The sequence below is a fragment of the Cherax quadricarinatus genome, chromosome 93 (genome assembly GCF_038502225.1).
Source record: "Cherax quadricarinatus isolate ZL_2023a chromosome 93, ASM3850222v1, whole genome shotgun sequence".
NCBI lineage: Eukaryota > Metazoa > Arthropoda > Malacostraca > Decapoda > Parastacidae > Cherax > Cherax quadricarinatus.
The window spans coordinates 589,314-601,745 of NC_091384.1; the positions used below are offsets into that span (position 1 = coordinate 589,314).

The 12,432-nt window shown below is 39.8% G+C and overlaps 1 protein-coding gene across 11 annotated transcripts in view; it reads right to left on the reverse strand.

Moving 5' to 3' along the window:
• Window positions 1–12,432, reverse strand: part of LOC128703500 (ankyrin repeat domain-containing protein 11) — a 77,164-nt gene that overhangs the window by 33,557 nt on the left and 31,175 nt on the right. For 9 of the 11 annotated variants that reach the window (XM_070104542.1, XM_070104546.1, XM_070104550.1 and 6 more), the window contains exons 10-12: window positions 11,293–11,416; window positions 10,047–10,246; window positions 5,125–5,337 (exon numbers count right to left, since the gene is read on the reverse strand). In XM_070104542.1, the coding sequence (XP_069960643.1) occupies window positions 5,125–5,337; window positions 10,047–10,246; window positions 11,293–11,416 (537 nt within the window). The remainder of the gene's footprint in view (window positions 1–5,124; window positions 5,338–10,046; window positions 10,247–11,292; window positions 11,417–12,432) is intronic. The other 2 variants (XM_070104549.1, XM_070104548.1) reach the window with 1 other exon arrangement.

Consider the following 12,432-nt stretch of genomic DNA (forward strand, 5'->3'; position numbering starts at 1 on the left):
TATGCTTCTAAACTGTTGTGTTCTGAGCACCTCTGCAAAAACAGTGATTATGTGTGAGTGAGGTTAAAGTGTTGAATGATGATGAAAGTATTTTCTTTTTGGGGATTTTCTTTCTTTTTGAGTCACCCTGCCTCAGTGGGAGACGGCCGACTTGTTAAAAAAAAAAAAAAACTGGCTTACAGAGGAAAGATTCTTATTCCACTTCCCCATGGATATGAAAGGAAAAGTAATAAGAACAAGAACAAGACCTATTAAGATAAAATCAAAGAAAACTCAGATGAGTGTGTATACATAAACATGTACATGCATGTGTGACCTGAGTGTATCAAAATATACCTGTTATCTTGTGTGTTTATCAGACAGAAAAAAAGAAACCAGCCCTCCTACCATCATGTAAAAGAATTACAGGTTTCTGTCTCACACACATTTGATAGGACAGTAGTACCTCCCTGGGTGGCTGCTGTCTACCAACCTAGAAGGATGTGAAAAGGAAGAAAGTTGAAAGTGAACACAGATCAGAGTAATGTGATGAGGGGTATCAAACGATTTAGATAAAAAAAAAATGGATATCACATTGGAGCAAGAGAGTATGGAAGAAGTGAATGTGTTCAGATATTTGGGAGTTGACTTGTCAGCAGATGGGTTTATGAAGATGAGGTTGACCACAGAATTGACGAAGTAAAAAAGGTGAGTGGTGCATTGAGGTTTCTGGAGACAAAAAACATTATCAATGGAGGCACCAGCACTCTTATATAGGTGTGAAGCATTAGTTGTAAATGCTGCAACAAGGAGGAGGCTGGAGGTAGTGGAGATGTCATGTCAATGTGTGGTGTAAATATTTTTTTTTTTATTATCACACTGGCCGATTCCCACCAAGGCAGGGTGGCCCAAAAAAGAAAAACTTTCACCATCATTCACTCCATCACTGTCTTGCCAGAAGGGTGCTTTACACTACAGTTTTTAAACTGCAACATTAACACCCCTCCTTCAGAGTGCAGGCACTGTACTTCCCATCTCCAGGACTCAAGTCCGGCCTGCCGGTTTCCCTGAACCCCTTCATAAATGTTACTTTGCTCACACTCCAACAGCACGTCAAGTATTAAAAACCATTTGTCTCCATTCACTCCTATCAAACACGCTCACGCATGCCTGCTGGAAGTCCAAGCCCCTCGCACACAAAACCTCCTTTACCCCCTCCCTCCAACCTTTCCTAGGCCGACCCCTACCCCGCCTTCCTTCCACTACAGACTGATACACTCTTGAAGTCACTCTGTTTCGCTCCATTCTCTCTACATGTCTGAACCACCTCAACAACCCTTCCTCAGCCCTCTGGACAACAGTTTTGGTAATCCCGCACTTCCTCCTAACTTCCAAACTACGAATTCTCTGCATTATATTCACACCACACATTGCCCTCAGACATGACATCTCCACTGCCTCCAGCCTTCTCCTCGCTGCAACATTCATCACCCATGCTTCACACCCATATAAGAGCGTTGGTAAAACTATACTCTCATACATTCCCCTCTTTGCCTCCAAGGACAAAGTTCTTTGTCTCCACAGACTTCTAAGTGCACCACTTACCCTTTTCCCCTCATCAATTCTATGATTCACCTCATCTTTCATAGACCCATCCGCTGACACATCTGAATACATTCACCTCCTCCATACTCTCTCCCTCCAATCTGATATCCAATCTTTCATCACCTAATCTTTTTGTTATCCTCATAACCTTACTCTTTCCTGTATTCACTTTTAATTTTCTTCTTTTGCACACCCTACCAAATTCATCCACCAATCTCTGCAACTTCTCTTCAGAATCTCCCAAGAGCACAGTGTCATCAGCAAAGAGCAACTGTGACAACTCCCACTTTAAGTGTGATTCTTTATCTTTTAACTCCACACCTCTTGCCAAGACCCTCGCATTTGCTTCTCTTACAACCCCATCTATAAATATATTAAACGACCACGGTGACATCACACATCCTTGTCTAAGGCCTACTTTTACTGGGAAATAATTTCCCTCTCTCCTACATACTCTAACTTGAGCCTCACTATCCTCGTAAAAACTCTTCACTGCTTTCAGTAACCTACCTCCTACACCATACACCTGCAACATCTGCCACATTGCCCCCCTATCCACCCTGTCATACGCCTTTTCCAAATCCATAAATGCCACAAAGACCTCTTTAGCCTTATCTAAATACTGTTTACTTATATGTTTCACTGTAAACACCTGGTCCACACACCCCTTACCTTTCCTAAAGCCTCCTTGTTCATCTGCTATCCTATTCTCCGTCTTACTCTTAATTCTTTCAATAATAACTCTACCATACACTTTACCAGGTATACTCAACAGACTTATCCCCCTATAATTTTTGCACTCTCTTTTGTCCCCTTTGCCTTTATACAAAGGAACTATGCATGCTCTCTGCCAATCCCTAGGTACCTTACCCTCTTCTATACATTTATTAAATAATTGCACCAACCACTCCAAAACTATATCCCCACCTGCTTTTAACATTTCTATCTTTATCCCATCAATCCCGGCTGCCTTACCCCCTTTCATTTTACCTACTGCCTCACGAACTTCCCCCACACTCATAACTGGCTCCTCACTCCTACAAGATGTTATTCCTCCTTGCCCTATACACGAAATCACAGCTTCCCTATCTTCATCAACATTTAACAATTCCTCAAAATATTCCCTCCATCTTCCCAATACCTCTAACTCTCCATTTAATAACTCTCCTCTCCTATTTTTAACTGACAAATCCATTTCTCTAGGCTTCCTTAACTTGTTAATCTCACTCCAAAACTTGTTGATAACAAAATTTGTTGATAACATCTCACCCACTCTCTCATTTGCTCTCTTTTTACATTGCTTCACCACTCTCTTAACCTCTCTTTTTCTCCATATACTCTTCCCTCCTTGCATCACTTCTACTTTGTAAAAACTTCTCATATGCTAACTTTTTCTCCTTTACTACTCTCTTTACATTATCATTCCACCAATTGCTCCTCTTCCCTCCTGCACCCACTTTCCTGTAACCACAAACTTCTGCTGAACACTCTAACACTACATTTTAAAACCTACCCCATACCTCTTCGACCCCATTGCCTATGCTCTCATTAGCCCATCTATCCTCCAATAGCTGTTTATATCTTACCCTAACTGCCTCCTCTTTTAGTTTATAAACCTTCACCTCTCTCTTCCCTGATGCTTCTATTCTCCTTGTATCCCATCTACCTTTTACTCTCAGTGTAGCTACAACTAGAAAGTGATCTGATATATCTGTGGCCCCTCTATAAACATGTACATCCTGAAGTCTACTCAACAGTCTTTTATCTACCAATACATAATCCAACAAACTACTGTCATTTCGCCCTACATCATATTTTGTATACTTATTTATCCTCTTTTTCTTAAAATATGTATTACCTATAACTAAACCCCTTTCTATACAAAGTTCAATCAAAGGGCTCCCATTATCATTTACACCTGGCACCCCAAACTTACCTACCACACCCTCTCTAAAAGTTTCTCCTACTTTAGCATTCAGATCCCCTACCACAATGACTCTCTCCCTTGGTTCAAAGGCTCCTATACATTCACTTAACATCTCCCAAAATCTCTCTCTCTCCTCTACATTCCTCTCTTCTCCAGGTGCATACACGCTTATTATGACCCACTTTTCGCATCCAACCTTTACTTTAATCCACATAATTCTTGAATTTACACATTCATTTTCTCTTTTCTCCTTCCATAACTGATCCTTCAACATTACTGCTACCCCTTCCTTTGCTCTAACTTCCTCAGATACTCCAGATTTAATCCCATTTATTTCCCCCACCGAAACTCCCCAACCCCCTTCAGCTTTGTTTCGCTTAGAGCCAGGACATCCAACTTCTTTTCATTCATAACATCAGCAATCATCTGTTTCTTGTCATCCGCACTACATCCACGCACATTCAAGCATCCCAGTTTTATAAAGTTTTTCTTCTTCTCTTTTTTAGTAAATATCTACAGGAGAAGGGGTTACTAGCCCATTGCTCCCGGCATTTTAGTCGCCTCATACGACACGCATGACTTACGGAGGAAAGATTCTTTTCCACTTCCCCATGGACAATAGAAGAAATAAGGAAGAACAAGAGCTATTTAGAAAATGGAGAAAAACCTAGATGTATGTATATACATATGCATGTGCGTGTCTGTGAAGTGTGACCAAAGTGTAAGTAGGAGTAGCAAGATATCCCTGTTATCTAGTGTGTTTATGAGACAGAAAAAGAAACCAGCAATCCTACCATCATGCAAAACAGTTACAGGTTTCTGTTTCACAGTCATCTGGCAGGACGGTAGTACTTTCCTGGGTGGTTGCTGTCTACCAACCTACTATTATGCAGATAATTTGTAGTGTGGAAATTATGAGGTGTGTAGTTACTAAAAGTATTAGTCAGAGGGATGAAGAGGGGTTGTTGGTCATTTAGAGAGAATGGAACAAAGTAGAATGACTTGGAAAGCATACAAATCTGTAGGGGAAGTAAGGAAGGGTAGGAGTCATCTTAGGAAAAGTTGGAGGGAGGGGGTAAAGGAGGTTTTGTGGGCGAGGGGCTTGGACTTCCAGCAAGCGTGCGTGAGCGTGTTAGAGAGGAGTGAATGAATGAAGACAAATGGTTTTTGGGATCTGACAAGCTGTTGGAGTGTGAGCAGGGTAATATTTAGTGAAGGGATTCAGAGAAACCGGTGATTTTTATATAGCCGGACTTGAGTACTGGAAATGGGAAGTACAATGTCTGCACTTTAAAGGAGGAGTTTGGGATATTGGCAGTTTGGAGGAATATGTTATATATCTCTATATATGCCTCTAGACTGTTGTATCTGGACACCTCTGCAAAGACAGTGATTATGTATGAGTGAGGTAAAAGAGTTGAATGTTGATGAAAGTATTTTCTTTTTTGGAATTTTCTTTCTTTTTGGGTCACCCTGCCTCAGTGGGAGACGGCCAACTTGTTGAAAAAAAAAAATACGATTTAATTGTACAGGTCTTTTTCTATCATATGCTAAGTACACTAATATCTGCTAAGTATATTAACAAGGGAACAATTAAAAAACTGTGAATGTACCTGCAGTCTTAGGCGATAACGTTCTTTTTCTTGATCATTAAAAAGATCCTTTAGCAATGCCGAAAGTGATGCCGGAGGAGACATTACTGGCACAGATAGCCTTGAGGTGGCATTCCCAGCCAACACATATGAGCAGCGGTTCATTAAGTAGTCTTTAAACCCTTGTGGAGGTTTGGGCTGAACAGGCCGCAAATTCTCACGCCGTCTCTCAATCTGCTCAGAAATAAGAGCATAATTAAAGTTCATAAGTTAGTTATGTTTCATTTTAAATTTCACTGACTGTTTTATGAAATAGTATACATACAATGAGTCCTGTGAAGTGCTTATCAATGTACACATTACTGTATTTTATTTTCTTACTAATATATGCAACCACACAAATTACATACCCTTGTTATAGACAATTACTGAACTATTATTTGTATTATACTTTATTATATTCATGGGATAGCACTAAACCCATAAGGGTCATATAGCACCTGGAAAATGAAAGGCAATCAGGTAGGATCCAAGGATGGGAAGGGTATCTCCAATTAATTGGATCAAGAACTCATCCCCTGTATTAACCCTTTCAGGGTCCGTCCCGTAGATCTACGGCTTTTCGGTGAGTGTCCAAACCGTAGATCTACGCCAAAATTCTAGTGCCGTCAAATTTAGCGCGAAAGCGCTCATAGGCCTACATGTGAGAGAATGGGTCTGCGCCGTGGGTGTGCGCCGTAAACAAAAAATCTAGGAGCCTGCATAGCATTGTGGGAACGCCGGCTCAGTCACCCTTGTTCACCATGCCTCGTCGCAAGTCAGCTCTCACTCCCCGGAAAATTGGGACTCTCCTCTTCCTGTCTGATAGTTCTGACACTGATGGAAGTGGAAATGAAGACGAATTCTACGGCTTTGATAAGTTAGTGACCGAAAATAATGACCAGGATATCGATAATAGTGCAGAAAACCCCGACGATCCTCGACCTTCTACCTCTGGTGTGGGCACTCGTGACTCACGGTCGGGTGTTCCTAAACGTAAGAGAAAACTAATATTTTCCCGTGGCCTGGCCTCTGACTTCAGTAATGACGATGATTCTGACGTGGATTGTGATTTTATTGCGCTCGACGATCATTCGAGTAGTGATAGTGAGGAAACATATTCACCAGTGAAGCGTCGGTATGTTCGCCGCCGCATGCGCTCGGGTAGTGTACCCTATGCTGTGCCCAGGGGACGGAGTACATCCCGGAGTACATCCCGTGGCCCTACACCCGTTTTAGGTAGTGATAGTGAGGATGATGTGGCTACACTTGGCATGGATGGGCCACAGGCATCAGTGGATGGTGTTAGTGGTGCTGGTGGTGGTAGTGGCACCGCCATGCGTGACTCACTGTGCCACACGGGGACCCACGCTGCTGACTCGTCAGTTCAAGGACAAAGCGGAGCGTCACCCACCAGCCCGCCACAACCACCCGTACAACCAGCCTATGATGTCCAGTATCCACCAGCAAACCGTATCTGGGATTGGCAGCAAAATCCCAATTTTGTTCCCAGCCCTCACCACTTTGATGACTCTCAAAGTGGAATTCTACCTATCTGTCCCCTTGGAACCACGGCCAATGAACTGGAATTCTTTGAATTATTCTTTGACCAGCCATTGATGGAAATTATTGTCAGGGAAAGTAATAAGTATTTTCAGTACACCATGGCAAATACGATCTTATCACCACAGTCAAGACTACACAGGTGGAAAGAGACGACTGTTGCAGAAATGTATTTGCTTTTTGCAACAATAATGCTTATGCCTCACGTCTATAAGCATAATATAAAAGCATACTGGTCCACAGATCGGCTAATTTGTACCCCATCCTTCAGTGAAATAATACCAGTGAACAGGTTTATCTTACTGTTACGTATGTTGCACTTCTCTGACAAAACCAGGCCTGACAGAAGTGACAGGTTATACAAGATTAGAAATGTTTTCATGTATCTCAAACAAAAGTTCAGGATATACTTTTATCCATTCAAGAATCTTGTAATTGACGAGTCTTTGATTTTGTTCAAAGGTAGACTGTCATTCAAGCAGTATATACCGAGCAAGAGGAACCGCTTTGGTATAAAATTGTTTGTACTCTGTGACTGTGACAGTGGCCTGGTGTTGGATATTGTTGTATACACGGGTAGTAAAACATTGAAAGATACCAAGATGTTATTGGGTATCTCAGGTGACGTAGTGAGAAACATGATGGCACCTTATCTTGGTAAGGGCCATACATTATATACCGATAACTGGTACACAAGCCCATTACTCAGTGATTTCATGCAAGTGAACAAGACAGATGTGTGTGGCACAGTGCGTTCTAATCGTAAACATATGCCCAGGCTCAACGCAGGTGTTCGTGGTAATGACGTGCAGGTGTTTACTGCCAATGACATCATGGCATTACGGTGGCATGACAAACGAGATGTCACATTGTTGACAACCATTCACCGTAATGAAATGCAAGACAGTGGCAAAGTTGATCGAGTGACTAATGAACGTATTCGAAAACCAGTGTCAGTGATTGATTATACACAAAACATGCGCTTGGTTGACAAGTGTGACATGCAGATTGGTTTTGTTGACTGTGTTCGTAAGAGTTACAAGTGGTACATGAAACTTTTCTTCCATCTCATGGACATTTCAATGCTGAATGCATATAATATGTACCAAATAAAGACTGGTAACAGACCACCGTATGGTGAATTTTGTTTGTCTGTTGTCCGACAACTCATAATGAAGTACCAGGTAACAACACCTGCAATACAACATGGTCCTCGAATTCATCACAATATACCCAAGCGTTTGAGGAGAGAAGGTGATCATTTCATAATACAGCTTCCTTCAACTCAAAAGAAATTTGCTCAGAAGAGATGCATTGTCTGTGCACAAACAAAACGAAGGCAACAAAGACGCAAAGACACTCGGTTTATGTGTGAGGAATGTAAGGTGCCTCTGTGCATGGTGCCTTGTTTCAAGGAGTTCCACAAGCTCCAGCAGTTCTAAAACCATGTCCAGTGATTGTAAATATGTAAATATATGATAGAACATTAGTCTTATACAATATTTGTGCATGTTTATTGTAATAAACAACAGTGGTAAACAATAATATGATAATAACTTCAGTGCGGTTATTGTGTTCAATACAGTGAGTATATATATATATATCAATTATATACAGTATTGGTCTCTCAGGCCCCAAATGTTAGTAGGAATAGAAAAAAATTGGAAAAGAAAAGAAAACACAACTAAAACAACAAAATAATATAATACGCATATGTGGAATTCGTCGATGTTGCCGCCACCACATCATTTTCTATAAACTTCTTGGCACTGTATCTCGGTAAGTAATGATCAGATTCTAATTTTTTTTTTGTTTTATTACCTTCACAAAAATATGCTCTTTAATTCTGTAAGAAAAAATAATTTTTTTTTTTTTTTTTTCAAAATTTCTTGGACACTGGTGCGTGACTTCAGATTTTGGCCTTGGACCCTGAAAGGGTTAAGCAATTACTAAAACAGAAGAAAAAGACAAAAATTTTGAAAGAACTAAAACCCTCCAAGAAAACCAATAAGGATTCAGGAATGGAAGAATGTCTTATAAACCTTAACTCTTTCACTGTCCGTCATGTAGAACTATGTTATTGAAGCCAAGAACCATCACACGGATCTATGTCATGAGCTCGGCTCACTCACATAAGCTGTGAGCAGTAAGTTCTGGACTAGATATGAGAGAATGTATCTGTGTGGAGTGTGTGCACAGAACATACCAAAAAAACATGCCCCATGCAAAGACTGACGTGAAAAACAATTCTGATTGTGAATTTGGTTTAACCCTTTCACTGTCCACACTTCCAAAATTAATACTGATTTCAGTGTCCATTTTCATTTTTAAATCATTTTTTCATCTGAAATGGAAGAGAATCTTTCTCTTAAGGTAATGACATCAAAATTATGAAATTTGATGGAAAACTTGTGGAATTACACTGGCACAAAATTAGCCATCTTGGCAAAATTTACGAACCAGTGATTTTGCTCACTCTGAGTCATATTTTAGGACAATTCCATTGTTCCAGCTGATCAAATTCTTAGCTATTTTGCTAGTATGCCTTCCATTCTATGGCTTGAGCAAAAGAAACACCTATTCAACTATTTCAACTACCCAGTAAGTGATCAAAATTGTGCAATTTGACCAATTTCACACAACAAAAAAAAAAAATTAAAGTCCATAATAAACAATGCAGACACTCTTGGCATTAAAACATTTGCTCTGTTCATTAGTCATGTCCCCAGCCCTCTCCTACATTACACTTGCTTTCCATATTGAATTCTTATTCATACAAAAAAAATAGACAATTTACTCTATTTCTCAGATAATATATAACCAGGAAAGAATATTCATGGTTTACAGTCTCAATAATTGAATCAGACCAAATAAAAACCCATAAAACAGACTGGGGGTTATAGGAGAACTTAACCCATCTTCTGGAATATTGAGAAAAAATTTAATATTTCTGCGACTTCAAATTCAGCGTCAAGCTACTTCCAGGCCTGAATCCAATCAATTCTATATGTTACCATATCTTTCCTGGTTCTTCTATCCTCTGATGTCATTAAATTCAATTCCTATACAAGTTTTATAGCATCCTATAATAATTTATGCCATAATTTCATACCTGTCTCATCACAAAAACTTTGTTGTAAAAATCATTCTTACAACATATCTACTATATAATAAAAGTTCTCCAGTTTAGAAAAAAAAAATATTCATGTATTGCATATATACATGTCAACAACTGCTAGCAGATCTATAAGGTAGGTGTGTGCTTTTGTGTTGATATATATAAATGAAAAGAGCATGAATGTCTTACGGTAAATAAAATGATGGATTATGGTTACACCTACCTGTTTCCTAATACTGAGAAATGTTTCATAGCAATTACTCATTGGCTGATCAACAAGTGAAACAACAGGAGACTCCACTTCTGGCTCCTTCATCTTAATTTTTCTTTTTCGTGGATGAACTGCATCATCCATGTTAGTTGTAGGACGAGCTGATTCCTCTACTTTCACTGATGGTTCAGGTTTAACTGTAGACGTTGATGCTGAAAGAAGTTTGATTTTTATTATTTTTTATACTGTTGTGGAATTGGTTAGTACACACTTACTTTCAGGCAGATTTTGATAGATTTTGTTCAATACATCTGCACATTTTTTTTTTTTAACACACTGGCTATTTCCCACCGAGGCAGGGTGACTCAAAAAGACAGAAAAATCCAAAAAGAAAAAAACTTTCATCATTCAACGCTTTCACCATCACTCATACATAATCACTCTCTTTGCAGAGGCGCTCAGATACGACAGTTTAAACGTCCCTCCAAACGGCCAATATCCTAAACCCTCCATTAAAGTGCAGGCATTGTACTTCCCATTTCCAGGACTTAAGCCCGGCTAATCGGTTTCCCTGAATCCCTCCACAAAATATTACCCTGCTCACATTCCAACAGCTCATCAGGTCCCAGAAACTACTTGTCTCCATCCACTCCTAACATGTTCATGCACGGTTGCTGGAAGTCTAAGACCCTTGTCCACAAAACCTCCTTTACCCCATCCCTCCAACCTTTTCAAGGATGACCCCTACCCCGCCTTCCTTACCCTACAGATTTATATGCAAATTTAAGGAATGATTAAGGAAATGGCATTGGACACCTTGTATGAAAATTAACTTCATAACATGAGAATAAGTTAGTAATAAGCAAAATATCAGAAACCTACACTGAATATAAATCATGCATGTACTAAAACTTAACTCTTTCTTCTAAGTTACCAACACATAAATATATATTAGACTGGACATATAACAAAGACTGCCAACAAAGATGGCAAGACAACTGCCACACAATTAAACCTTCACTGTAAATAAAATTTTGTCCCAAATCAAATAATGATTATGGTGTATCTCATCATTAACAGTACTAAATAATCATGCAACTTATCTCACTAATTATGCAAACTAAAATTACTTCTCATTACCCAAGTATACCTTGAGAGGGTTTTGAGGATCAACATCCCTGCAGCCCAGTCTATAACCAGGCCAATATAAACAACTGTCTAGCATTTTAATAAGGACAATAAAACACCCTTATATTACCTGTTGTTGATTCTTCCGTAGAGCTGGAATTTCCTCCCCGCTGAGATCTAGTAATTCTAGTCCCACTGCCCTTCTCACTGCCAGAGCTGCTGCCACAGTTGTTTGAGCTCCCCTGATCATCCATCTAATAAAATGAGCAAAACAGTACATAACAGCAATTATGAGGTTATAATCTTTATCTACAGTTGACCCTCAGATAACACAGTACGTGTAGTTACATTTCTCAAAATAGTATGCAATAAAAAATGCATGTAAACTGAACAGCAGAACATATGGGAAAAGACCCCCAAAAAAGCCAACCAAATTTTTTATAGGTCTCAAAATTGTAAAAAACAATGATATTGGAGGGAGGGAGTATGGAAGAAGTGAATGTTTTCAGATATTTGGGAGATGACTTGTCGGTGAATGGGTTTATGAAGGATGAGGTTAACCATTGAATTGATGAAGGAAAAAAGGCGAGTGGTGCCTTGAGGTATCTGTGGAGATAAAAAAAAAAAAAGTATCCATGGAGGCAAAGAAAGGAATGTATGAGAGTATAGTGGTACCAACACTCTTACACGAGTGTGAAGCATGGGTTGTAAATGCTGCAGCGAAAAGGCGGCTGGAAGAAATGGAGATGCCCTGTCTAAGGGCAATGTGTGGTGTAAATATTATGCAGAGAATTAGTAGTGTGGAAATTATGAGGTGTAGAGTTACTAAAAGTATTAATTAGAGGGCTGAAGAGAGGTTGTTGAGGTGGTTTCATCATTTAGAGAGGATGGAACAAAGTAGAATGACATAGAGAGCATATAAATTTGTAGAAGGAAGGCAGGGTAGGGGTTGTCCCCCAAAAAAAATTGGAGGGAGGAGTTAAAGGAGGTTTTGTGGGCGAGAGGCTTGGACTTCCAGCAAGCGTGTGAGCATGTTAGATAATAGTGAATGGAGACAAATGGTTTTTGGGACCTGACAAGCTGCTAAGAGTGTGAGCAAGGTAATATTTTGCAAAGGGATTCAGGGAAATGGTAAGCAGAATGCCTGCACTTCTAAGGAGGGGTCTGGGATACTGGCAGTTCAAAGGGACATTAAACTGTCGTATCTGAGGACCTCTGCAAAGACAGTGATTATGTGTGAGTGATGGTCAAAGTGTTGAATAATGATGAA